The sequence below is a fragment of the Dipteris shenzhenensis genome, chromosome 15 (genome assembly GCF_047967505.1).
Source record: "Dipteris shenzhenensis isolate YYH24624 ecotype China chromosome 15, Dip_SZ_1.0, whole genome shotgun sequence".
In the NCBI taxonomy this organism is placed as follows: domain Eukaryota; kingdom Viridiplantae; phylum Streptophyta; class Polypodiopsida; order Gleicheniales; family Dipteridaceae; genus Dipteris; species Dipteris shenzhenensis.
This window is the reverse complement of record NC_141610.1, coordinates 11,792,011-11,815,724: the sequence shown is the minus strand read 5'-3', so window position 1 is coordinate 11,815,724 and position 23,714 is coordinate 11,792,011. Positions and strand designations below refer to the sequence as shown.

Below are 23,714 nucleotides of genomic sequence, written 5' to 3'. Positions count from 1 at the left end.
AAGGATGGCCTCAAGTCCGATACAAGTGTTGCTGCAGAGAATGCGTCCTCAACGCCTCGATAATCTCCATACTAGGTGCTCATACTACTGGGACTGACTAAAGGGCTGAACTCCAGTTGAGAATCAGGCATCTGCCTTAAAACCCCGGCTGTCCGAACTGGGACATAGGCTGCTTGCTCTTGTTAGACAGTGCGCCAAGCTGCTGGCCAATCCGTTGAGAGATCTGCTCACTAAATTGTTGCCCCACTGAAGAAATGCATCATGTGGAGGATAATGCTTCCAAGACCTGTGCTTGCGCATCCTCAGATGCCAGAGAAAGAGGTTGAGTAGTAGGAACATCTATGCCACCAGTGGGTGCGCCTGTTGTGGAAGGCAAATGCTCATGCTAAGCAACCTCATCTCACTATCATGTAGCGATTTCTCAACACAAGAGGCACGCTTGGGTGCCATGGTAAACTATCATGAGAGTGTGGAATCGGAATGCACCAAATGCAACAGATAGGGTTGCCCTACAAACAAGTATGAACATGGTGCAAGAAAGAAGCAGCTCAATGAGATATACAGAAGTAAATGCACCTGATGCTGTTTGCAACACACTGGAAATCTCGAGAGGAAGCTCATGAAGATTCTTTGAAACAGAGCCCAAAGGAGTCTGATCGAGGCTGTGAAAGGCTTGAAAAGAGTTGATAAAAAAGGTCTCACATTTTTTTTTGGGGGGGGGTTGTGAAATCACCTAAGACACTTAAGGCTCCTAACCTAAAACTGCTAAGACAATTAGGACTCCTAGGACACCCTTGGTTAGTATAAATCAACCCAAACTAGGGCTTAATCTAACCTTGGTTGAGTTAACCCAACTAACCTTACCAAGCCTATCTAATCAAACCCAACCCAAGCTAAATAACCTTACTCAACTGCCTAACGTAATTCTAACCCAACTAACCTAGGTTACACTAACCTAACAATTAATTAATGTAAGAGGCTAAGGTTTGGCTGCAAGGACCCGATGGTGACGGACGGCGATGACGATGGTGGCACAGCACGGGAGGCATGAAAGCAATGGATGGCACTAGGGCGACGGGGCATGAAATCGACGGACGGTTGCCTATGTGCGTAGTCGCTTGTAAGTTGTGTCACATCAGTTGCTTGTGCAACTGGCTCGTCAACGTTGAGAGTCGAAAGGGAGCAGACTATTAGTCACACATCTGTTTGCTCAAGGTAATGGGAATGGGTGATGTTGCATCTCTCTTCTCTTGCCATGGCTGAATCGTCGGCGTAGAGCACAACCAATTGTATGCAGTCGGTCGGAGACTGGTCTGGCTTAGATGGCATTACTTGGTCTTGCGTGCCATCTCTGGAAGGTTGGAGCTACTCGATTCGTAGTCTGATTGTGCAAGCTCCACGTCAGGTTGAGCGTCGAGCGTTGCAGTCCGAATTGTTCCGACAATCCACAGATATTTGTCGCAGAGTGTGTAGTTCTTCTTCGGTTCTATCAAGCAAGAGTTGCCAAACCACCACTGTTGCTATAATCAAGGATGAAGGGGAGAAGCCGAACCAAGGTGCCAAGATACGAGCTTTGATACCAATGTAGAAAAAGGGGTAGAGGGAAGATTAGAGAGCGGGGCAGTAGAAGGGAGAGAGAATGAGGGGGAGAAGGAAGGAGAAGGGGTAGGAGAAAGAGAGAGGAGACTCTGATCTATACTACCTCTTATGTCTTCTATCCTCTCTTTTACAGCCTTTCTCTTTCTTCCTCTTCCTCTCTCCCCTTTTGCTTCCTCTTCTTTGTATTCTTCATTCTCCTCTTCTTGCATCCTCTCAATCCTCGTGAATCCGATAGGGCGCAATTTCTTTCCTTTCTCTGTAGGACTTCTTTTCTCTCGTGTTTTTCCTTGTCTTTGTCTACAACTGCTTCTTGTTTTGCTCTCGTCTCTCTATGTTTGATATAGACTTTTTAAAAAAGTTTTTGCCTTGTATTGGATCTTGTACACATTAGTTGTATTGAGCTCAGCCTTACAAGCATTAGAACCTGAAATAATCTTGAGGATTCCTTATCCTTAACATGTTCCTTGGTTTTGCTGTTTCAAAGTAATCCAACTTGTTGTTGGACTCAACATCTTCATCTTGTCATATATAGAAGGAGCTGTTTCCCCTTTGTAGGAGCTATTTTCTTTCATGGAAGGGCTGGTTCTTGAGACCCCTCTGTCCACCGTGTTGAGATTTAGGAAAATATTGAATGTGAAGTAGCTCTAACAATTAGGAGCACATTAAACCTAGGCTTGACCTAAGGCTATTTTCCAAGAACTAATCAAATTATTCAAGTTAAAAAGTAAGCTATGATATTTGTTAGAGTCGTGCTTATGCAACAACACGATTTCTACTGGATTTCTTAATTAAAACTTGAAATTTAAAAGCTATGAAATCAATAAATTGAAAACTTCAAATCTTAACAAAAACCAAGTTTAGAGAGAAACTAAATAAGGAAATAGAGAAACACCGCATGGGCTGTGAAGAGGACCACCCCTTACTAAGAATATCACCTTGGTATATCTTTTAGTTCGTTAATACTTAACTTGAATAGAATAACTTTTTCATAGTTCATGCAAGACTAGTCTAGAGGACTTATCTGAAATTTAAAGGATTGCTCCATAAAAACAATAGCCCAATAATAACATTGACAAGGAGGTTCTTTGTGAATAGTCTTCAAGAAGAGCAAGAGTCTAAATCCTATAAAAACTTGTATTCGGCAAAACTGAGCAAGAAATAAGAGGTGAGTGATAGATTCTCAACTAACTCGAAGCAATCGGTCACATAAGCACTGCCATCGACATTTTGCTGTTAACAACCGCAACATCAAATGCTTTAATGTTGGAAAGCAACTTCAAACAAAACTATAGAGCCAAATGTCCCACTCCAAATGCTTTACATGCAATTATAGGAAGAGAATAGATGGCTAGATCAAACCACATCGTGGACGTGGTGCAGGAAAAATATCAGCTTGAAAGATGCCGTGGGTTATTCAATCCCTCTTGTACTAGCTTTCAACATCTTGTCAATTGGTGATTGATTGAATACTATACGAAGCGTCAAATGTTGGCTATCCTGTTGTCTGGGGTGCTACCACCATAGCATAAAACAACTTGCTAAAAACCATGATAAGTGATGCCAGTAATTGATGATGACCAATCATTGGATTTTGCTAATGTAGGTGACTAGCCGGTATGAGACCATATAAAAAGCACTCGTAGTTATGTTTACAAAACATGTGCATAGAAATAATAGAAATGAACATGGATATATCCGTGGAATATATGTGTGTGTTAAAAATGGATAAACATAAATAGATTTTTTGCATGAGTAGAAAGAAAGAAAGAAAGAAATAAAGAAGGATATATTCACGTCTGCAGGAGGCCTCGCGGGCCTATGACACAAAGTGCAAAGTATACCAAAATAGAAAGAAACTCATACAAGCCACAAAGGGCTGGAGCAAAGGGCACGCTAAGACCCTTGCTGAGTACTATGCTGAAATAAAGAGCTCAATAGCTCAAGCATAATCAAGTACAAAACATATATAAAATAGATCATGTGCTATCTGGGGTAGGTTGAGAGCTGGAGTTGTAACTCAGAATCCGAAACCCGGCACTGGGTGACTCATCTATGAGCGGTGAAAATGTCTCGGATCTGTGTCTGTCGGATTGTCTGCCACGAGGGCGTGAGTTTTGTACTTACATGTGGGCAGGACCCCGAAAAACTAGGGAGCAAGGCTTTGGGATGTGGGTGTGCTAGTTTTCCCCCTAGGGATTGGTGCCTTGGGGGTGAATTTGTGTTTAAGTCCAAAGAGGGAGAAAAATAAACTTAGGACATAAGTTTGTCATTGGTTTGGTCCCACTAGGGGGGGCAAAGGACAAATTAAAGCCCTTGGGGGAAAAATGAAGGCATGGGCAGCAAGCCACATGGCATGCCCATGCAGATCATTTTGGAAAGGAAGGCCTTGGAAGGCCCCAGGGAAGAAAAACGTCGGGATGGTCACGTAGAGAAACAATGGGATCTCGCGGGGAGTAGAAAGGCTACACAGGATGGATGATTGTGGTTGGACGCCTGTACGGAACACCCTTTGTTGCTGTCGTACGACTGTACGGGGTCATTAATTGTTGTTGGTACGGAGAGGTATGACTGTTGGTACGGGATGTCGTACGGGGCATTAAATGCTACTGAAAGGTGTACGGCTGTGTACGGACTGTGGCGCATCCATCTACGCCCGTGTGTACGGTTGCTCAGTGTACGGGCTGGCACATGGGGAGCCGGATTGCTGTACAGCAGTATGGACTGTACAGGACAGTCTGTACGCGGCAATGAATTTATGCTTAATATGGGCTGTATGGAATGGGATTTGCACGACTGTGTACGGAAAGACAATCGATCTAGCGAGCGATGTCGAGCAAGCAGGACCAAATTAGCGAGCGAAGCAGAAATGTTTGGGCTACCAACACATAATCTCATTGTACATATGTACTCATCATTATAGTGCTTCCTCGGTATTGAACATGATTATAACATAATACTGCAAGTACACATTAGTAATAGTGTTCTATATTCCCATGAGGGCTATCAACAACAGGTACTATATAGTTGAAGTACATCACTTGAGAAAAACATAACCTCACTATATGTGAGTACCCATCATTAATAAAGCTTTATAGTATCACCACAATTTTGAAGATGATTATAACATAAGCTTGCAAGTCTACGTTATTGATAGTGTTATTTATTCTCATGAGATGAACTTGCATGGAAATGCTTCGGCTACCAACAAGTAGTATATAGCTGAAGTGCATCATTCAATAAAAGCATCAACATTGAACATGATCATAACATGTTATTGAAAGTCTACCTTGGTAAAAGCGTTCTATATATTTTCATTATAAGAACTTGCATAGAAAATATTTGATTGTTTTTGTCCCAATGTATGGATAGAGTTCTAACATGCTTCCTATCACGAGCAGCCTTGCTCTAAAGCCGGTGCAAGAAACTGCTAAAAAATTCATTAAATTCACATTTTGATGTATGGATCTTTACTAAATTCACATTTTGATGTCATAGTAGCTAGTCCCTGCTATGCATGATGGAGTTAATGGTTTTCAACCTTGTGAGTGACTATCATGAGATTGAAACTGCACTATGTTGTGTTTTTAGAGGATGAGTTTGGGAATGTTCCTGGATTCATCTAGGTATATGCTTCTGCCGTATTAGCGGACATGCAAATTTCACCTTGTGAAGTTTTCGTCCAAGTTGCGGCCTGCTGGTATTGTGATAATTCTTTCTATCTTAAGTGGTGCGTTGCCCTATCAGCTAGATTTAGATTTAGATTTAGATGCTCGTTGGGGAGAGACTAAAATGAAACTGTTTAGACTTCACAAGCAGTTGTAGCTTGAATGAAGAGATTTTGGACTACCTTTTGATTAGCCTTCTCCTTTAGTGCTAGCCTTCATCATGGCTGAGTCTGCCCTTCACCTCCGGAGTGCCGACAGAAACTCAGTACGAAGACTTTGTATAAATGGATGCTCAAGTATGTGTGGGTGTGTGGATTTGTATGTGTGAGAGCATATTTTTATACTATGGTCTACACCCACTGTTGGGCGCTGATGACGTCAGTGGGGATGTCATAGTAGCTAGTCCCTGCTATGCATGATGGAGTTAATGGTTTTCAACCTTGTGAGTGACTATCATGAGATTGAAACTGCACTATGTTGTGTTTTTAGAGGATGAGTTTGGGAATGTTCCTGGATTCATCTAGGTATATGGATCTTTACTAAATGGTGAAAAAGGTCATGATAATCATGCATCAAAAGGTGAATTAATTAAAAATTTAGCCGATTTATTGCATTAGATCTAAGGAAAGTTTACCTAATTGGGACCATGTCAATATGTTGTCTATTTTGACTTCTACTATTGATTTCTATATAGCAAAGATTGATTTGTTGGAATTTAATTCATTTTCAAGAAAGGGATGTACTTACTCTTTAGATTTTGTTGGATTGGTGGGATGTAAGAGTGAGTCATTAGGGAGGGATGTTTTGCAAACACAAAAACATGGGTTTTGTTCCAAGAGTGAATAGAGTTTAAAAAACCAAGCATTTGCACATGCATGTAATGTGGACTATTCATTCAAGGAGTCCTAGGAAACTTTTGACTTGTGTGGAAGATCTCACTTACGTTGGTGGAGAGAGAGAACTTGATTATGGAGGATTACAAAAAAGCGAACGAGAAAAAGTGAGCGAAGTTAGGGTATGTCTTTACTAATGATGCCTTGGCAATGACATAGGTCCAACTCTCTCATAGACTTTTGAAGAACTTGGATAATTTTGCTACTTAAAAAGAGGATTTGTCAATCTATTATTGTTTTGTTTTGATTGTGTTTTTTTGCTCGCTCGCTTTTTCTTGCTCGCTTTTTTGAGATAGGTTAGACTTCAATAGAGTGTGCTCTGAGCACTCTCCGTGTCGCGGGTGGCCTCTGCAGCCCTCGATCGGTAATCCAGACTGCTTGCATATCAGCTAGCTCCTCCTCCTCCACCCCACTGTGTCCTGAAGTTGACTCAAATGCATAGTAATTTGTGACTCACCACTGTGTCTGGTCAGCCTCTATATCCTATGGTCTGGTCGCCTCCTGTTGCTCTTTGATCTGTCGTAGCAAGGTCTTCCTGTGTCGACGCATCTCAAGCAGGTAGAGCCCAATGCAGACCTAGTCATGGAAGTGGATCAATTGTGATGGTGGGCTGAAGCCACTCCCATCCTGATAGAGACAGTGGTATCGCCCCCAGATCTCGTAGGAGGCTGGGCAGGCTAAGAGAAAGTGCTCCTCTGTCTCAATCATTCCCAACGTGCATAGCATGCAGATCCGCTGCTCTATGGCTATACGTGCTGCTCTCCCTGTCTCAATCCTCAAGTGATGGGATGAAACCTGTATTTGTCCGATAGCGATCCTTAGTGCATGTGACATTCCTCTGTCCTCCAGATACTGGGGTCTGATGATGAATCCCTCCTCCAAGAGGCTTAGGAAGTGGTCACGGTAGAAGTGGGTCTTGGTGGGGAGCTCGTGATCTCCCCCTAAGTCCGAGACGTGTGGAGATGGAGGAGAGCTAACCGTATGATATGGTTAATCTCATCTTGTGGGATCGACTCAAGGGGTGCATTCATACTGTATTGAAAGGAGGGAGCCTATCCATCTGGATCCCGTTTCTAGCAAACCATGTGGATATACGTGCATACCATGTGTCCGCCCCGCTCTCGGCTAGTCTCTGGATGACTCCAGGGCCAGCCTCGGTAGTCTCTAGTGGGGTCCCCAGACTCTATGAATGAATGTCACTGTCTGGAAGATGGCATCAGTGTGTAGTGGTGTCATGGCGAACTCTGCTTGTACTATCTCATGCGGGACTGAGGGCTTGCTCCGAATCATCCAAGATCCCATAGTCACTTGTAGCCGCTCAAATCTCCTCTACTCTGCTATCGGTAGATCACAACCCCAGAAGGTTGCTACATACATGTTAGTCGGTCGCACTTAGTGAAAAGGAGTCCTGTGAAGACTGGTCCCAAATATGTGTAGGACTGCACTATCTTCACTGGCTAGTCTCGATAGGTGACACTGAGTCGACGAAGCACTGCATGTGAGGTGTTGAAGACCATAACCGTGGTCTTCCCAAGGTTGACTGTCAGGTCTCTTTCTGTGCAGAATACCTCTAGGGCCACCAAATGTCTTTGCAGCCCCTCCACCGAGGATGAGATAAGGACTATGTCATCAATGTATAGCAATATCTGTATCACAATGGTGATCCTTCGCCTCCTAGGCGGTCTATGAAGGAGGTGATCTCATCAATGTAAAGCCCAGAAAGGGCCAATGAGAGGGGGCAGCCCTACTTCACTTCGATCGTACTCTGGTGTCTAGATCTCGCCTCCTCATTGATAGCCCTCAGAGTGAAGATGTGATCTAGGGTAGAATGTTGTCTTTGGAATCCTGCCTGTCCTAGTGCCCACTGCCCGCGAGCCTCTGTATGACTGCTGAGCTCCCTCTCTAAGAGTGATTCATAAATACTGGCCAGAGTATGGCCAATCATGAGGGTACGGTAGCCTAGTCTCCATAAGGTCCCCGGCTTTGTGTATCGGTACAATAGTGGTGGTGCTCCAAGTAGGTGGGAAGTTGTGACACACAGCCTAGTTGAACATCTATGATAGGACCGGAGCTAGGACGTCCTGTCCATGTGCAAAGTGCTCAATTCGTAGGTCCTCATGGTCCTACGCTCTACGATTTTGTAATCGACGAAGTGCAGCCCATACGTTCTGTGTGGTGAATAGGTGACAAGTGGTGGGCTTGGGCATAGAGGACATATCCAGCTGTGTCTGCATTTGGGCATCATAGAGGGAACATGCATATGTGTGCCACACATTTGGGTCAGTGATGGGAATAGGTGGCTTCCCCTCTGATAGAAACCCCCATCCAGTGGTCGGGTCTCCTCCTCGGAAAGATCTGATAATCTCATCCATCCTATGTGTGAGAAAGGCCCGCCTCTTATGACTTGTTAATTGTCGGAAGATCTTATGTGCCTCAGGTGACGTGAGGTGACCCAAAGCTCGCTTTTGTGTGAGGTGGGCTCTCGCCTCTCTGCACTCGTCGTCATCGAACCAAGGGTTTTGAGGCATCTTCCCATCTCAAATCCGCATGGATCGGGTCATGGGAGAGGATCGGGTAGTAGCATCTTGTACCACTGAGACAAGGGTGTCGGAGGCGCTGGTGAGGTCTATATCATCTCCAAGTAGCCCTGGTTAGGTGACTCACGTACACTGGGTCAAGGGCACGGTCAAAGTGGATCTGAATGCGTGTGGGGCGCTCTCCCTATGGTTGGTGGCATGGTAACAAAGATATGAAAGGCCAAGTATGAGTGGTCAACTTCGAGTGTGGGGGGGGGGGTATGGCGAAGTCGTTTATCCGTGAGACAAAAGTCTAGTGGGCCTAGTAGATAGTTCACTATACTAGACCCACCACCATGCGGGAAGCAAGTGAGTCTTCCAGAGGATGGCCATCTATGAAGACCATTATAGATGATCAAGTCGTGGATATCTCCCAGCTCAAGCAGATGTCTTCATATCCTGTCACTTGTGGAGCATCTGTAGAGTGCCTCAATATCTCGAGCTCAGTTGCATCTAGCTCCGGGACTATGTGTGGATCTCTGTCGTCTGTGAAGTCAAGCAGGCCCACCTGTCTATTTTCTGCCCGTGTATTGAAATCCCCCAGTAGGAGAATGTCTCCCTATCTGGAGAACTCCGTGGTGTCATCATGGATCGTCTCATATGGGATGTGTCCATTTGTAGTGACCTTTCGTGCATAGGATGACGTGTCTGGAGGGAAATAGCATACCGCAATGAAGATAGGTCGAGCATCTGGAAGCTGAATTCGTATCCACATGTGTCGTGCATGCTCCTCTCTCCGCACCACAGAATAAAGCACAAGCTAGGCCTAGATGATAAAAAGAAGAGCCCATGAGCTCCAAGTTGTATTTGAGAATTGTACTCAGCCTAATGCTCCCTTTGTACAAGGTTATTCTTTTGCAATGAAGTCCTTCAAGGGGTTCCAACCCTTATTTTTGGGCCCTAGTGCTGTGTTTTCTCTCTTCCTCTCTCCCTCCCACACTCTCTCTTCATAGCGAATTGTATTCCAGGCCAATCGCTGAGTTCTCCACCTGACAGAATTCCTTCAAGTGCGATTTGTTCCAGAGTGCTGCAGATGGTTCTTCATGCCGCAATTTGTTTGGTTAAGGTTTCAGCCCCTATCTTCTAGAAGTCATAATGTATTCTATGTCTCACTCTTGAAGAAGTACTTGGGACCTTTGGAACAAGCACTTGAGGAATTACCCCTCCCATACGGATGAGGAAGGACAGAATCAGAGACTGTGTACAGAACTAAGCCATATGTGGAATGCTACATCAAATGGAGGGCCCTCCTGATGATGAATCCTTTTGGCAGACCTCATAGGGATGATCCGGTGCCATCAATTATTCTCAATAGTCAAAACTTTGAATCTGGCACCAAATAAATTCTGTCCTTGGACCACAAAAGCCCATTATGCAGCTTAAATTCAGCATGCCCCGGGCTCAATGGCCTCTGTAACTCCATAAATATGGAAGCTGCCTTAGAATCCTGCATGTATTCTTCCTGAATACCATGAATCCACTCCTGGTAGATGGTAGAAATGGCAGACAAACTGCAAGTCCACATACGAGATAAGGCATCTGCAACCACGTTTTCTTTCCCTTTCCTGTACTCGATGTCAAAATCATAAGATTGAACCTTAGCCAGCCACCTCTTCTGCTTCATTGACAAGTTGGGTTGCGTAAGGAAATACCTGAGTGTCCTATGATCTGTCTTAACCTTGATTTTGCTACCGTACAGGTAATGGTGCCATTTTTCGAAAGCATGGAGGATAGCCAACATTTCCTGATCATACACATGATAATCTAGTTCCTTGGCATCCAATTTCCTGCTTTCAAAAGAAATTACCCTGTGTTCCTAGCTTAGCACAGCCCCTAATCCTTTGCCATTGGCATCTGTCTCCACAATGAAAGTACGTGAAAAATCAGGGCATACCAACACAGGAGCATGAGTGAGGGTGAAGTTCAAGTCTTCAAAGCTGCACTGTGCATCTGTAGACCACATAAAAGCATCCTTCTTCAAAAGGTCTATCAGAGGGGCTACCCTCTTGGCAAACTTGCGAATAAAGCACCTGTAGAAGGAAGCAAGACCTAGAAATCCCCTCAACACAGTAGGGTTGCGTGGCTGCGGCCAATCCTCAATGCATTTCACCTTTGCAGGATCCACTTGAATGCCATCCTTGCTCACAATGTGACCAAGATACTCAACCTCTTGTGCCGTAAAAGTGCATTTGTTGGCTTTAGCATAAAGTTGATGCAACCTCAAAATTTCCAGCACTTGCTTGACATGTCTGATGTGCTCCTGCTTATCCTTGCTGTAAATGAGGATGTCATCAAAAAATACCAGCACATATTTGAAAAGGAGAGGCTGCAAAATCTTGTTCATGAGTGCCTGGAAGGCAGCTAGTGCATTGGTCAATCCAAAAGGCATCACCTTGAACTCATACAGTTCCCTCTTTGTGCGAAAGGCTGTCTTGTGCTCATCCCCAGCTTTCATTCTAATCTGATGATAGCCGGACCTCAAATCAATCTTAGTGAAAAACTGAGCACCCTTGAGTTCATCCAACAGGTCATCTATCCTAGGGATTGGAAACCTGTTCTTGATGGTGACCTTATTCAAGTCTCTGTAGTCAATGCACATACGGTAAGAACCATGCTTATTTTTCACCAGGAGCACAGGGGATGCAAAAGGAGAAGTGCTATGAGTGATGAAACTCTTCTGAAGTAAGTCCCTCACTTGAGTTGTTGCCACTTCCTCCCGTTCTACCTTAGAGAGTCGGTATGGGGGCTTATTGATTGGCTTACTGCCAGGTTCCAAGACTATGGCATGATCTACATCTTTTCCGGAGGCAACTGTGATGGCAAATCAGCAAACACATCTGCAAACTCTGAGAGCAATCTCTGCATATCACAATCATCAACACGGGGAGTGCCACCCTCTTTAGTTACTGACACATTTAATGCATATATGGCGCTGCCCCTCTTGAGCTCTCTAGCCAACTGCCTTGCTGAAATGACCTGCAATTTAGGAGCTGCAATACCATGCAATGTAACTTATCCATCCCTGTGGACAAAGCTGAGTGTGAAGGCATTGAAATCGATGCTGATTTTGCCCAGTGATTGCAACCAATCACAGCCCAGGACAACATCTATTGGGCCCATGTCAAGTGCCAAGAGATCACCTGCAAATGTATAGTCATCAGAGAACTTAATCCTTGCATCTTGACAACAAGATCTACTGATCATATGCTGTCCATTGGCCACTTCTACTCTCAGCCCATGGGCTATCTCAGTAGCAATCAGTCCCACCCTCTGTAAGGTCTTGCAGTTAACAAGACTGTGGGTGCTACCTCTGTCCACCAACACATGCACAATCGTGCCATTAATCATCCTTGTTAATCTGATAGTATCAGCACTTTTGGCACCTATCAGAGCATGCATGGAAATAGTATAAAGTGTTGGCTGGGCATCCCAATAAACCTCATCCTTGTTCACAGGAGCACTACCACCTGCATCTTCACGTGCATAAAAAGGTATCGCATCGTGATGCTCCACAGAAAAGAGTGTGGGCCTACGGCCTCTCATGCCACCAGTGGCAGAATCTCATACGAATGCGAAGCATGAGTGTCATGCGTAGTAGCACCACCAAGATCAAAAGGAAAGTCAGTGCCCTTCGTGACTCCAGTGTTAGGAGCCTCATCTGCATCATGTGTATTTGCCATCTCATCCTGAGACGTATCTAAAGAACCATGGGCATCAAACAATTTCTCGTCATCTAAGAGGTCAATGATCATGCTGAGCTTGGCAGTACCACTGTTGCGCATCTTGCACACATTCCTATGCTCAGGAGTCCATTTCTCGCCACATTTAAAACATAAGTTATCCTTCTTTTTGCTGTCCATTATTGCCGGTGTATGTGGTTTTATCTCAGCCTGCTCATTTCCAGCAGTAGGCTTTCCTCCAAGCTTGGCATCAGGACATTTGTAAGGCCTTGCATACGGCATCTTACTACCCGAGACAGTAGGAAAGTGAGGAAATGGTGCTGCTGCAGATTTCTTGTCAGTCCACTCAGCAAATTTAGGCTTCGACTCAGTGTTATACCCCGTAGCATGTGAGCTTCCCATGGCATTTCTGTGCTTGCCAGTGTATTTACACTCGAATACTTCTGCAAGCTGAGCTGCCCTCTCAATTGTTTGAGGGTTATGTGCCTTCACATCTGCAGCGAGAGAAGAGTTTAACCCATGGATGAAACGCAACAACTTTCCCTTTTCAGATACGTCCTGCACAAATAGGGAAAGCCTCCAAAAGCGCTGCAAGTACTCTTGGTTCGTACCGGTCTGTGACAAGACATAAAATTCAGCCAAGTATTGATCCAATACAAGTGGAGATACAAATGTAGTGACCATCAATTCTTTGAAACCCCTCCAAGTGGTTGGTCTCTGAGGCGAATCCCTCGTGTATCGCCACCATGTGTGGGCATAGTCCTACATATGCATACCTGCAAAAATGATGCACTCCTCCTCAGACTTGGGGTAGAAGCGGAAATAGTCTTCCAGCTTTGTGAGCCACTCCTCCAACTCATTGGGAGTGCGAGTATCCCCTTTAAACTTATGCACTGTGAGTTTGTCCTTGATATCCTTGGCTGCATAATTCTTGTGTGTGTAACCTTCAGAAGTGCGGGCATCATCACGCTTGAGGTTCACATAATCGGAGAAGGGCATCTCAAGTTTGATGGCCTTAGGTAGGGCACTGTATGAACGCAAAGAATGTGCCAACATGTCATCAAAAGTCGCTTGCTGCCCACCACCAACCCCCTGCTGCGTAGAGGCTGCTGCCATCTGATGCACTGGCTGCATGTGGCTATATGTGCTCGCTGGAGGAGCGATAGGTGCATGAACCCCGGGCTGGGTCTCTCTGCCAAATGCATCTCTCCGAAATGATGGCATACCAAAGGGCTGAGAAGAGGGCTGACCTCTCTCCAAGGGTGTGGGCTGCCATATAAACCCAAGCCAACTCTAGGCATACTCTCTGGTGCGGTGAAAGGAGCACTAGTTGGATGCACACCAACGAGTTGGCCCAAAAGAGACGGCTCATCCTGCATAGATGCAGAAAGCTGAGAGCCAAAAGATGGCCTGACATCCTGCAAGAAGGTGCTCTGTGGCACATAAAATGCGTCATCTATGTCCAGATAATCCCTAAGCTGGGGTACATGCAATGGTCCAGAAGGCTGGTGCTCATAGGCATGACGGGCATCTGCCATAAAATCCCTACGTGGAGCAGACAAAACATCCTGACTGTCTGAATGGTCCCCGTGCTGGGGTGCGGGCTGCTTACCCTTATCCTGCATAACAATGGCAGATGCGATCTGCTGACCAATCCGCTGTCCCATTTGGACAAGGGCCATATCCTGCATAGCCATGGTTGTGGTAAGCTGCTAGCTGAACTCCTGTCCTATCTGGCGGAAAGCACCCTGGAGCATAGAGGAAAGGGCATCCAGAAACTGCGTCTGCGCTGCCTGCACTTCACGAGATGCAGGAGAGAGAGGCTGAGTGGAAGGAACCACTGCACCACCAGTGGGTGCAACCACTGTGGCAAGCACTTGCTCATACTGAGCAGCCTCATCAGTGTCATGCGATATATCACGAGGGACATTCTTCGGTGCCATGGTGATTGGCCCTGGAGAGAGGAGCTCGAATGTAGGCAAGGAGAAATGGATAACAAAACCCTACTGTAATGAGCACCTGAGATAGTGTGTGGAAAACACGAAAATGTCGATGGAGAGGCTCAGAAGAAAGGTTGTCAAAGAAGCTTCGAAACGGAGCCAAAATGGCTCCAAACAGGCTCTGAAAGGCCCCTAAAAAGAGGCTGAAAGTGAACTATTTACCCTCTTCTTCTTTTTTCCTTTTTTTTTGGGGGGGGGGGGTTCCCTAAGTCACCTAAGATTGGTAAGACAGCTAGGACACTGACTCAGCCCAAACTAACCCTCCTTTTAACCCAAGTTAGCACCTAGATCCAAACTAACCAAACCTAAACCCAACCTACTAACTAGTTAGACCGAACCAGACCTAAACCACACCCTAACTACTAGTCTAACCAACCAACCAACTAAACCTAATGAGCCTAACGTGACCTACCTTAGTCAGGACCTTAGACTAAGGTCTAAGGTGAAAAGAAAGCAGACGACGGCGTAGGTGCAACAGGAGGAGGCATGGCAACGTGAGGTCAACGGTCAAGAGGCGACATGAGCAGCTTGTAGGCATGTGAACGACGCGAGCAGGTCAAGACGTGAGGCGACACGAGTAGGTCACGACTCGAGGCGATGTGAGGCGACATGAGCAGGTCGGAACTAACGGAATTTGTCGGGTTAGGCTGACGATTCAGCCATTTAGGAATCCGTGTGGCAGGACTATTGTGAACTCGTTTGATTGCGAACTCGTTTGAGGTGAATCCATTAGGCGCGGGTTGTTGCCATCTGTTATACTCGAGCTAAGGAGGAGATCTCCAAACGGTTTGTGGGCTTCTTCTACGCCTTCAAGCGTCGTCAAATTCATGGGCTTGTACAGCTCGTGCCTAAGTCCTTGATGAGGGTGGATAGGCTTGGGCATGTAGTCGCTGGTGTTGTTTGGCCTTGCGTCAGTTAGCCTATGAGCCGGTCTCGATTGACCTAGGAGCTTGGTATGTTGCTGTGCCTGTAGGCATTGTAGGCGTCTTAGATGTTGATGTAATGTTGGGCGAAAGCCAATGGAAGCAAGGTACCAAAGAGCGGAGCTCTGATACCAATATAGAGAAGGGGAAAGGGGCAGATTTGGAGATGGGGAGAGAATAGCAGAATGAAGGGAGGAGAAGAGGGGAGAAGGGGAAGGAGAGAGGAAGAGAGAGAAGGATGAGGGAATAGAGAGAGAGAGAGATAGGGAGGAGAGAGAGAGTGTGAGTGTAGGCAGTAGGAAGGAGGGGGGAGAGTAGATAGGATTAGATGTCACATCCAAAAAAGGTACATAGTAGGGGGTGGATGGAGACTTATATAGTCCCTCCACATTTTCCACCTAAAGGGCCTCTAACTTGGCCTCTTTTTCCCCTTCATTACAAGGGGGTCCACCTTGACGAGTCGATCTGAAGCCTCCTGCCAATCCCTGTGGTGTAGGTAAAGAAGGGCACCTCATCCACTTGCTCGGCTAGGCCACCCTTGGAGGGTTAGAACCACTTTCCCAGATCCCACTGGACCTCCCTCAGGGGTCTACCCTCCCACAACCAAAGGCGCCATCTAGGGGCGTCCTGCTCTGAGATACTAGGAGGGTCAATGTGCCACTCCTTCTCCAAACGTCCCACCACTCTGATCATCTACCAGTGAATCCCATCAAGACTCTCATCCATCTTGGGGTCTCTCACAGTGAGTGGTTGGAGTAGGCCTCCAGGTCCTACACGGAAGAAGCCGAGGTGTGTGCTGCCTCACTGCATCAACATCCTCAAAGGAACACCAATATGGGAAAACTGCCCCAACCATCTGCTGTCTCTCCAAACGCGAAGTCCTTACCACCAGGACTCAGGAATGGTTAAGTCAATCTTGCCCATCCGCTGCCCTGCCCCTCGCAGATGTGCTAGGGCGTCAAGCCTCGCCTCTGCCTCCATGGGTAATGTGCTCCAACGGCCAAAGGACCCTGTCGGACTAGTGTCCACTGTGCCCAACCAATGTGAGTCCGCTGTCCTAGCATACATCCCTCCTGATCTCTGATCTCTGAGTGCCACATGACGGGCTGGCGCTCAAACTCCTCTCTGCATCTGGGCAGAGCACGGATGAGACTCCCTACTAGACCCTGTGAAGGCTCCTCATCAAGGGGGAACCCTTCCCCGTAAGGGGGTTCTCTGAGAAGATCCATCTATGTGAAGGCTGCCACTGTCCCCCAGTGCATGGGGTGTCCCTTAGAAGCCCTCGCTGTAAGAGGAGCTTCCAAGGCTCTGCACCTGGGGTGAGGCCACAAACCACCAGCTTGCCCAGAAGGGCTCTACTCTGCATCTCGAGATCAATGATGCCCAAGCCTCCCAGTGCCTGCATGATCACCGTCTACCAAAGCTACTCGAGCTCTAGTGTTCCTCGTACCGTTTGAACCTACCCAAAGGAAGTTCCGTACCTACCGTCGGAGCTGCCCAATGCATCTTTTGTGGAAGCACTAGCAAGAGGCGATATACCAGGCCGTGGCAAGGACCTGGTTTGCCACTAAGGCGCGACCTGCTAGGGAGAGTTTGGTCGAGCTCCAGTAGAGGAGTTTGCGTCGAACACTCTCAAGGACCGGGGCAACCTGCTGGTCCCGCGGTATCCATCTGAAGCCAAAGTCACTCCCCTACTCACGGATCTCCCATGTCTCCTCAAAGCCTGTGAAGAAACCTATGGATTTTGTCCATCTGATCCGTGCACCCAAGGCCTCACAGTAAATAGCCAAGGCACCCCAGACTCTCTCCAGACTCGCTGTGGTGCCCTCAACATACAAGGCCGTGTCATCTGCAAACTCCGAGTCAAGTAGCTCCTCCTGTTTGATTGGGAGCCTCAGCCCTGTGAGACTTGTTACTTGTGACCTCAAGTAGTAGCCCAAAGCCCCCGCCACAAACAGGAAGAGGAAGGGAGCGAGTGGCCAGCCCTGGCGGACCGAGTGAGAGAGAGGAAAGGCCTCGCCCGTGTGTCCTCCGATAAGCATCTGACTAGAGCTCCTTGCATATAGCGCTGAAACTCCTCAGACCCATTTGTCTGAGAAGCCCAATCTCCGCATCGTGCCCTCCATGAAGGACCACTCCACCCTATCATAGGCCTTCTCAAAGTCCAAGAGAAGGACGGCGAGCGGTTATGACTCTTCCCTGGACCAATCCACAACCTCCCAGAACGTGAAGATGTTGTCCAGGATGCTGTGCTCCTGGACGAACCCAGTCTGTGTGTCGTGGATGATGTCGGTAAGATGGGGCCGTAACGGCAAACTCAACTCAAGACCTTGGCGAGGATCTTGTATGCAGTATCAAGCAGAGTGATCGGTCTCCACTCTCGGATGTCTGACCTATCTCCCCCTTTCGGGATCAAACAAAACCACCCCCTGCTCAAGGATTGAGGGAGAAAGCCTGTGTCAAATATCTCCTGGCAAGCTAAACGGAAAGGGGTGGAGATAATTTCCAAGAATTTCAGAAGAAGGCCGGAGTCAAGCCATCCTCACCTAGGCACTTCTGGGTTGGGAGAGCCTTGAGGGCTTCCCCGAGCTCCTCATCTGTGAAAGGCTCCTCAAGTTTGCTGCATAAATCCTGCGAGACTACTATCGGAAGGTGATCCTAGACTACATCCCGGGCCACAAGACCAACTGGGGTCATCCTCTCCGTCTGAAAGAGCTGGCTGTAAAAACCGGTGGTCAGGTCTAGAATCTCTTGTGGGTCAATGTGTATGATGCCCTGCGAATCCCAGAGACGCTGCAGTTGTGTGCCTGCCGATCGGGGCCTAGTGGTCTAAAAGAACTGCTTCGTCATCCTGTCCCCTTGCTACACCCACCGGGCCCGGGAGGAGTGGTAGGAGAACTCAGCTCACCGCAACTCCGTGTCCTGAAGCTCAAGACAAGCGCTCTCGAATCTATCGCTAAGCCATTGAGAACCTAGGTCTTGCTCCGTGAGCCTCTCGATGGAGGTGAGGTCTCTCCTCAAAGCTTGCTCACGCTCCTGAAGGGTCCTCCTCCGCCTAAGGGTGTGAGCCTGCAGCTCCTCACTGCTCCTCTAAATCACATCGGCCACCCATGTAGCCCAGCCCTCACACGGTGTCATCTATGACTGCTCCCAAATCCCTACTAGATCTCCTCGTCCTACAGGAGGTCCTTTGGAATGCGGACCCCCTTCTGGGGGAGACCTCGGCGGGGCTGATCCAAGTGAAGAACCACTAGAGAGTGGTCTGACATCGTGGTACCTGCCAGAAACCCGATAGATCCGCCTCTGTATAGTGCCCAGTCCCCAACATAGAAACGGTCTAATCTCTCTAGCAATCCATCATGTCTCCTCTGTCCAAAGGAGAATAGGAGGTTGCCAGGTGTCCTGCTCAAATATGGCTCTCTCCACGGGTCTCTGCCAAACTGATCATGAAAATGAAGTGCCTCCAACAATCCAAGAGTCTACATCCGGAAGACACTCTGACAGCCTCCTCCAAAAGGCCGGGCGGTGTTGTCTACACGTTGGGGGGTACACGTTCAAGATCCCAATCTTGGACTCTCTCGTCCGAACTCCCATCCAAACTACCTGTCCTGGAATGAGCTCACCTTGATCGTAGACCTTTGGAGCCAAAGACTGTGAGACTGAGACCCCTCCGCTCCGTCCTATTGTGGGGGACCACTCCTCTGGACTTCTCCCTAGGAGAAGGTGATGACGTCGTCTGATGTTTGCAGCTGAAAACATGTGCTATTGAATCATAAGGATATCCACTACCCGTCCTACCACTGCCCTCTGCAACTCCTGCCAGAGTATTGCCGGCTGGCTACGAACACGGTCGTGGAGCCCGTGTACGTTCGAGGGGGTGCCTGTCTTAGAAAGACTATCTTTTGTGACTTTGTTGGGGGTTTGGAGGGCACGTAGTCAGTGTTTGTGCGGCGACGTACTAGGGTGGATACTGGCTCAATACCAATCTTCCATGCCCACTTCATCATGAAGGAGGCTTCCACCCCGAACAACTCCGCACACTTCTGGAGGGGCCAGAAGTATGCCTGCTCCACCTTTGCCTTCAGCGGCAATTTGATAACTCTTGTCGCCAAACCACACATCGGCTCCTCGCGTGTGAAGCTCAGCTGAAAGTTCACCTCCGCGCCATGGGCGTACCAAGGGTCCAGTCCTTGTGGCCCCATCCACTCGTCCATCATGCATGTAATCTGCTCACCCATGACAGCATCAAACACCTTTGGGGACCACTTCTCCAACCCTGTGGAGGCAAACTGGAATCTCCAAACAGGGTGTGTCTGAGATCCGACTGCACTGATCAAAGCCCCCTTCCGAGGCTGGAGGACCATGAGCATTACCTCCAGTGGTAGAGGATATGAGTCTGAAATCTCCAGATAGTTCCAGGGTCCTAACCTCCAAAAGTCCCGCGGTAAGGGACGCCCAGGCTGAAGGTTGGGAGCTGCTGATCGGGAGGATGAGCCTTGTCCCTCAAGATCCCTCCCTGAATGGACCGGCTGCTGCAATGAGGAAGTAGGAGGCGTCATCTTTCCCTTGCCTGCTGGCAGGGGTGTCGAGGTGGATGAACCTGCTGTGGAGGTGGAGAGGGGGGCAGTGGAGGAAGGAGGGGTAGGGGTGTGGGGGACTGAGGGGGGGGGGAGGAGGCGGAGGGAACCTTGGAGGGGGCGGGGGAGGTGTAGAGGAAGAGGGGTCTGTGAGGGGGAGGTGGAAGGGGGGGAGGAGGGATAAGGATGACCGCAGGCCCCCCCTGATCAAGCTCGCCGAGGCTTTGGATCCGCTCCTCTGCAGCCGCTGTCGGACTAATATCCGCAGCTTTTGCCATCGCCGCATCTGAAGCTCCTGGGGCTCGCTGCTGCTGCGAGGGTGAGTGCGGAGGCTGAACTTCGAAGCGGGAGGAACAATTGGAGGTGGCCCTTGTCGCTGGAGGAGGTGGCTCCTGCTGTTCCTCCTTCGAGGCCTCTCGGTCAACCCTGTCCCTCTCTCTGCGATTGGCCCTCTACCTGCGGCGCTTGCGGACCTGTTTGCTTGGTTTCTTTTTCTTTTTAACCTGGGTCAAGTCCCCTTCTGAGGGGGTAACCCAGGGGATTTGAGACTCCTACTGCTCGTGCTGGAGAGGGCGCTGGACTCGGGCCTATTGACTCTGCCTGCTTTGTGGGGGTTGGGGGGGAGGCACTCAGCCATTGCCATGGGGGAAATCTCTAGCAAGGTGACCCATCAGTCTGCAACGAAGACACTGGTGTGGTAACCCAAAAATCTCCACTCACTGGCGAAGTGTACCCCCTTCCAGGGTCTCTAGAAGAATGTACTCCTTTGGGAGCCCTGGGAAGGGAAGTGTAACCGGGAAGCGGGGAACATGGTGTGTGTCCATGTCTTGCACTGTAAATCCATGGTACCACGGAAAGAGGTACACCAGATGCGGGCCAAGGAGGATGGGGCTTTGCTCCACCAGTGTCAAGGCTGTATCGGGAGAGCTCAACTGGATGAGGAAAACGCCTCTCCCATAGATAGTGACCTCCTGAATGTGGTTGCCCTCTAGTGCCAAGCTCGCCTAGATCCACTCTCGCACTTGTCGCCTTGTGGGTGTGAGGCCCACAATTCTGCCCACAATCGCCTTGTCTTGAAGGGACTGAACTGCTTGCTGAACCTGTTGTTTGTCGGCTGGAGAAAGAAGGACCTTAATGGCTGTGGGATTCGAGGGTGCTGCTATAGAGCCCCTCTGGCCAAACCAAAGGTCACCCCCAAGATCCTGTTTCTTCTGCCGAACCCAAAAGCTCCTGCTGCTGGTGAAGAAAGGACGGAGAGGGGGCGAGGGGGAATGGGAATGGGCAATGCGGGAGGACGAAGGTGAAGAAGGGAGAAGGAGGGAAGTGGGCAAGACGGAGAAGTAGCAGGGGGTCACGAAGGGGGCGGACGGGAGGTGGAGGGGGATGGGAGCACGGGGGAAAGAAGAGGTGGCAAGAGGGGGCGAAGAGGAATGCGGGGGTGAAGGGGCGGGAGGGTCGTGAAGAGGGGGTGGGGGAGGAGATGGCGGGCGGGCTGAGGCGGGTGGCGGGCGAGGAGGGAGGTAGAGCGGGAGGCGGAAGGGCGGCGAGGGGGCAGATGGGCTAAGGAAGGATAGGCGGAGAGGAGACGGGCAGAGGCTGGAGTGGGGCGGAATGTCAAGGCGAGGCGGAGGATGGGGAGGAGGTTAGGGGCGGAAAGGAGGCGAGGCAGCGAGGAGGCTAGGCGGAGAGTAGGGGCGGGATGGCGATGATGGGCAGGCAAGAGCCAGGTCCGTGAGCAGCAGCTCTCACCCTCTGAGCCTGGAGGAACAGGTGGATGTGGAGGAATGCTTGTAGAGCTTGTAGCGCTTTTTGGCCCTTCGAAAGGCAGTGCGATCGGCATCCCCGGCCTGGGCATCCACGTAACCCATGTTACGAAGACACAGCTGGCGCCACCAGCAGTGTTTCGAGAGAGGCTGCGTCTGAGGGGAGAAAATGTGCAGGCCAGTACTTAAAGATGTTAGAAGATGCATGTGGCAGTTTTGGGGTATTATCCCATATACACAGTTGTAAAACAGCCTGCCTTAATTCGATAGAAGGTCTGGCTGTCCCATTTGTACTCAGCTTTTGATCTAAACTCTTATATAATGCGATAGAAGGTCTGGCTGTCCCATTTGTACTCAGCTTTTGATCTAAACTCTTATATAATGCTAAATTGGATTTGTACATTGGATTTGTACAGTAGAGCTCTTGGCTCAAGCTGAAATTCTACAAGGAATTAACCTTGACAGTCCTGGTGGAGCCCCTTAAAAGTCACTGCTGTAAGTCCAGCCCCCGACTTACTCTTTTCCCAAATCTAAAAGGTACCTCCCTGCTCATTTCAGAATTCTGATTTTAAGCTACTGAATGGAAGTGATCTAGCTTAGGCATGTTTGAATTTATTCATTCCTGCTCTATGGTCTAGACTAGGACTATACAGTCAGCCAGAATGAGTTAGAGCTAGCTAGAGGTAGGGTTAGTTCTGTTACAAGAATCTTGGCTATGCTATCTCAGGTGGTATCAGAACAAAGGATTTAGGGTAAACTGGGGAAGTAGTCCAGTCATTGTGAAAATGTGAGCAATCTTTCATATGTCTATTGCCAATCTCTACATAACAAGTCATCACAAAGTATGAGTGTATACATTTACTGTTAGAAGCACAAGTCCTCTTTCTGCAGAGGCTATTTACATTGCCTTTATATGGAACAGATGCTCCAGGGTGTTTTATATCCTTTATTTATCAATATGTAAGACTGAGCTTGCAAATTTTGTTGATTGTCAGCAGGCTATGGCAGCTGTGCGTCCCATGGGAAGTGTAGGAGATATTTCTAACTTTATACGGCCAGGGGTCAAGAAGATGATATTTGAACCAGCCTCAAGGTGAGTATATTTGTCTTGCATTTCTGAGCCTGGGCTGATTGAAGTATGGCCAAATTGTACTTAAGAATATTAGTGGCAGTTACATGGGCTGGATTGGCTTGCCCTCTCTTTCTAATTTCATCCATTCTTTCTTTGCAAGCTCAGGGTGGGGGCTGACGTTTTGGTACTTGGTAGGATGCTACTGAACAGTGCAGTTGCAGAAGTATCTGAGGTTCAGGTACTGAGTATGAGATGAAAAGTCCAATGGTAAATTTTTATTGTAAAGTTACTGATCTTATTTCTCTTCAGTAACTGTCAATATTTTTGTTCTTGCCTGATCAGCCCTTCAGGTCCTTCAGCAGCAATGTTATTGGGTCACTAAGAAAGCACCATTATGGAAATGAAGAGGTAAATCATTCCAACTTCTATGAAAACAAGGACAATGCTGCCCAGCAGTCATATCTTGGAGGGCTCACCCATGAGGCTCCTGAAGAGCCAAGCTATGAAAATCGGTGAACCTAACATGTAAAATACACAAAATATAGTAGTTTGGGCCGGTTCAAAAATCTTCAGATTTTGGAGAATGTTTGAATGTCACACGTTGTACAGATGAGGTGGAGGTTTATAATTGAGATATTTGAGTTCCTACTAAATCATGCAGTTTGTTGAGCAGATGCAGATGTCTCATATCATCGCTCTTTCTTTATGCTTCTGAGCGGTACATATCACCCTGTCTCCTTTCCCTCAGCAACGCGTATCCTTTGAACGCATGTAGACCTAATCTTCCTTATTAGTTGTTTACTGTGTTCTCCTGAAGCTGTTGAGCCGGTGTCTCATAGCATCTCCCTTTCTTGACAGTCAGTTGTTTTCTGTGTTCTCCTTTTCAAATGTATTTGGAAGAGCAATGCATATAGGAGTCCTTTTCTTGCAAGAGTGGGGTGATTTGTATGCTTCTTCCACTTGTGG

General features: G+C 48.0%; 1 protein-coding gene across 2 annotated transcripts in view; it reads left to right on the top strand.

Moving 5' to 3' along the window:
* LOC147893367 (uncharacterized) overlaps positions 1-23,342 on the top strand; it is a 59,411-nt gene extending 36,069 nt beyond the window's left edge. The window contains exons 4-6 of one of the 2 annotated variants that reach the window (XM_087386051.1): positions 22,675-22,769; positions 22,914-22,986; positions 23,091-23,342. In XM_087386051.1, coding sequence (XP_087242177.1) covers positions 22,675-22,769; positions 22,914-22,986; positions 23,091-23,264 — 342 coding nt within the window. In that variant the 3' untranslated portion in view covers positions 23,265-23,342. Of the gene's footprint in view, positions 1-22,671; positions 22,770-22,913; positions 22,987-23,090 lie in introns of both variants that reach the window. The other variant, XM_087386050.1, reaches the window with a different exon arrangement.
* The last annotated feature ends 372 nt before the right edge of the window (positions 23,343-23,714 follow it).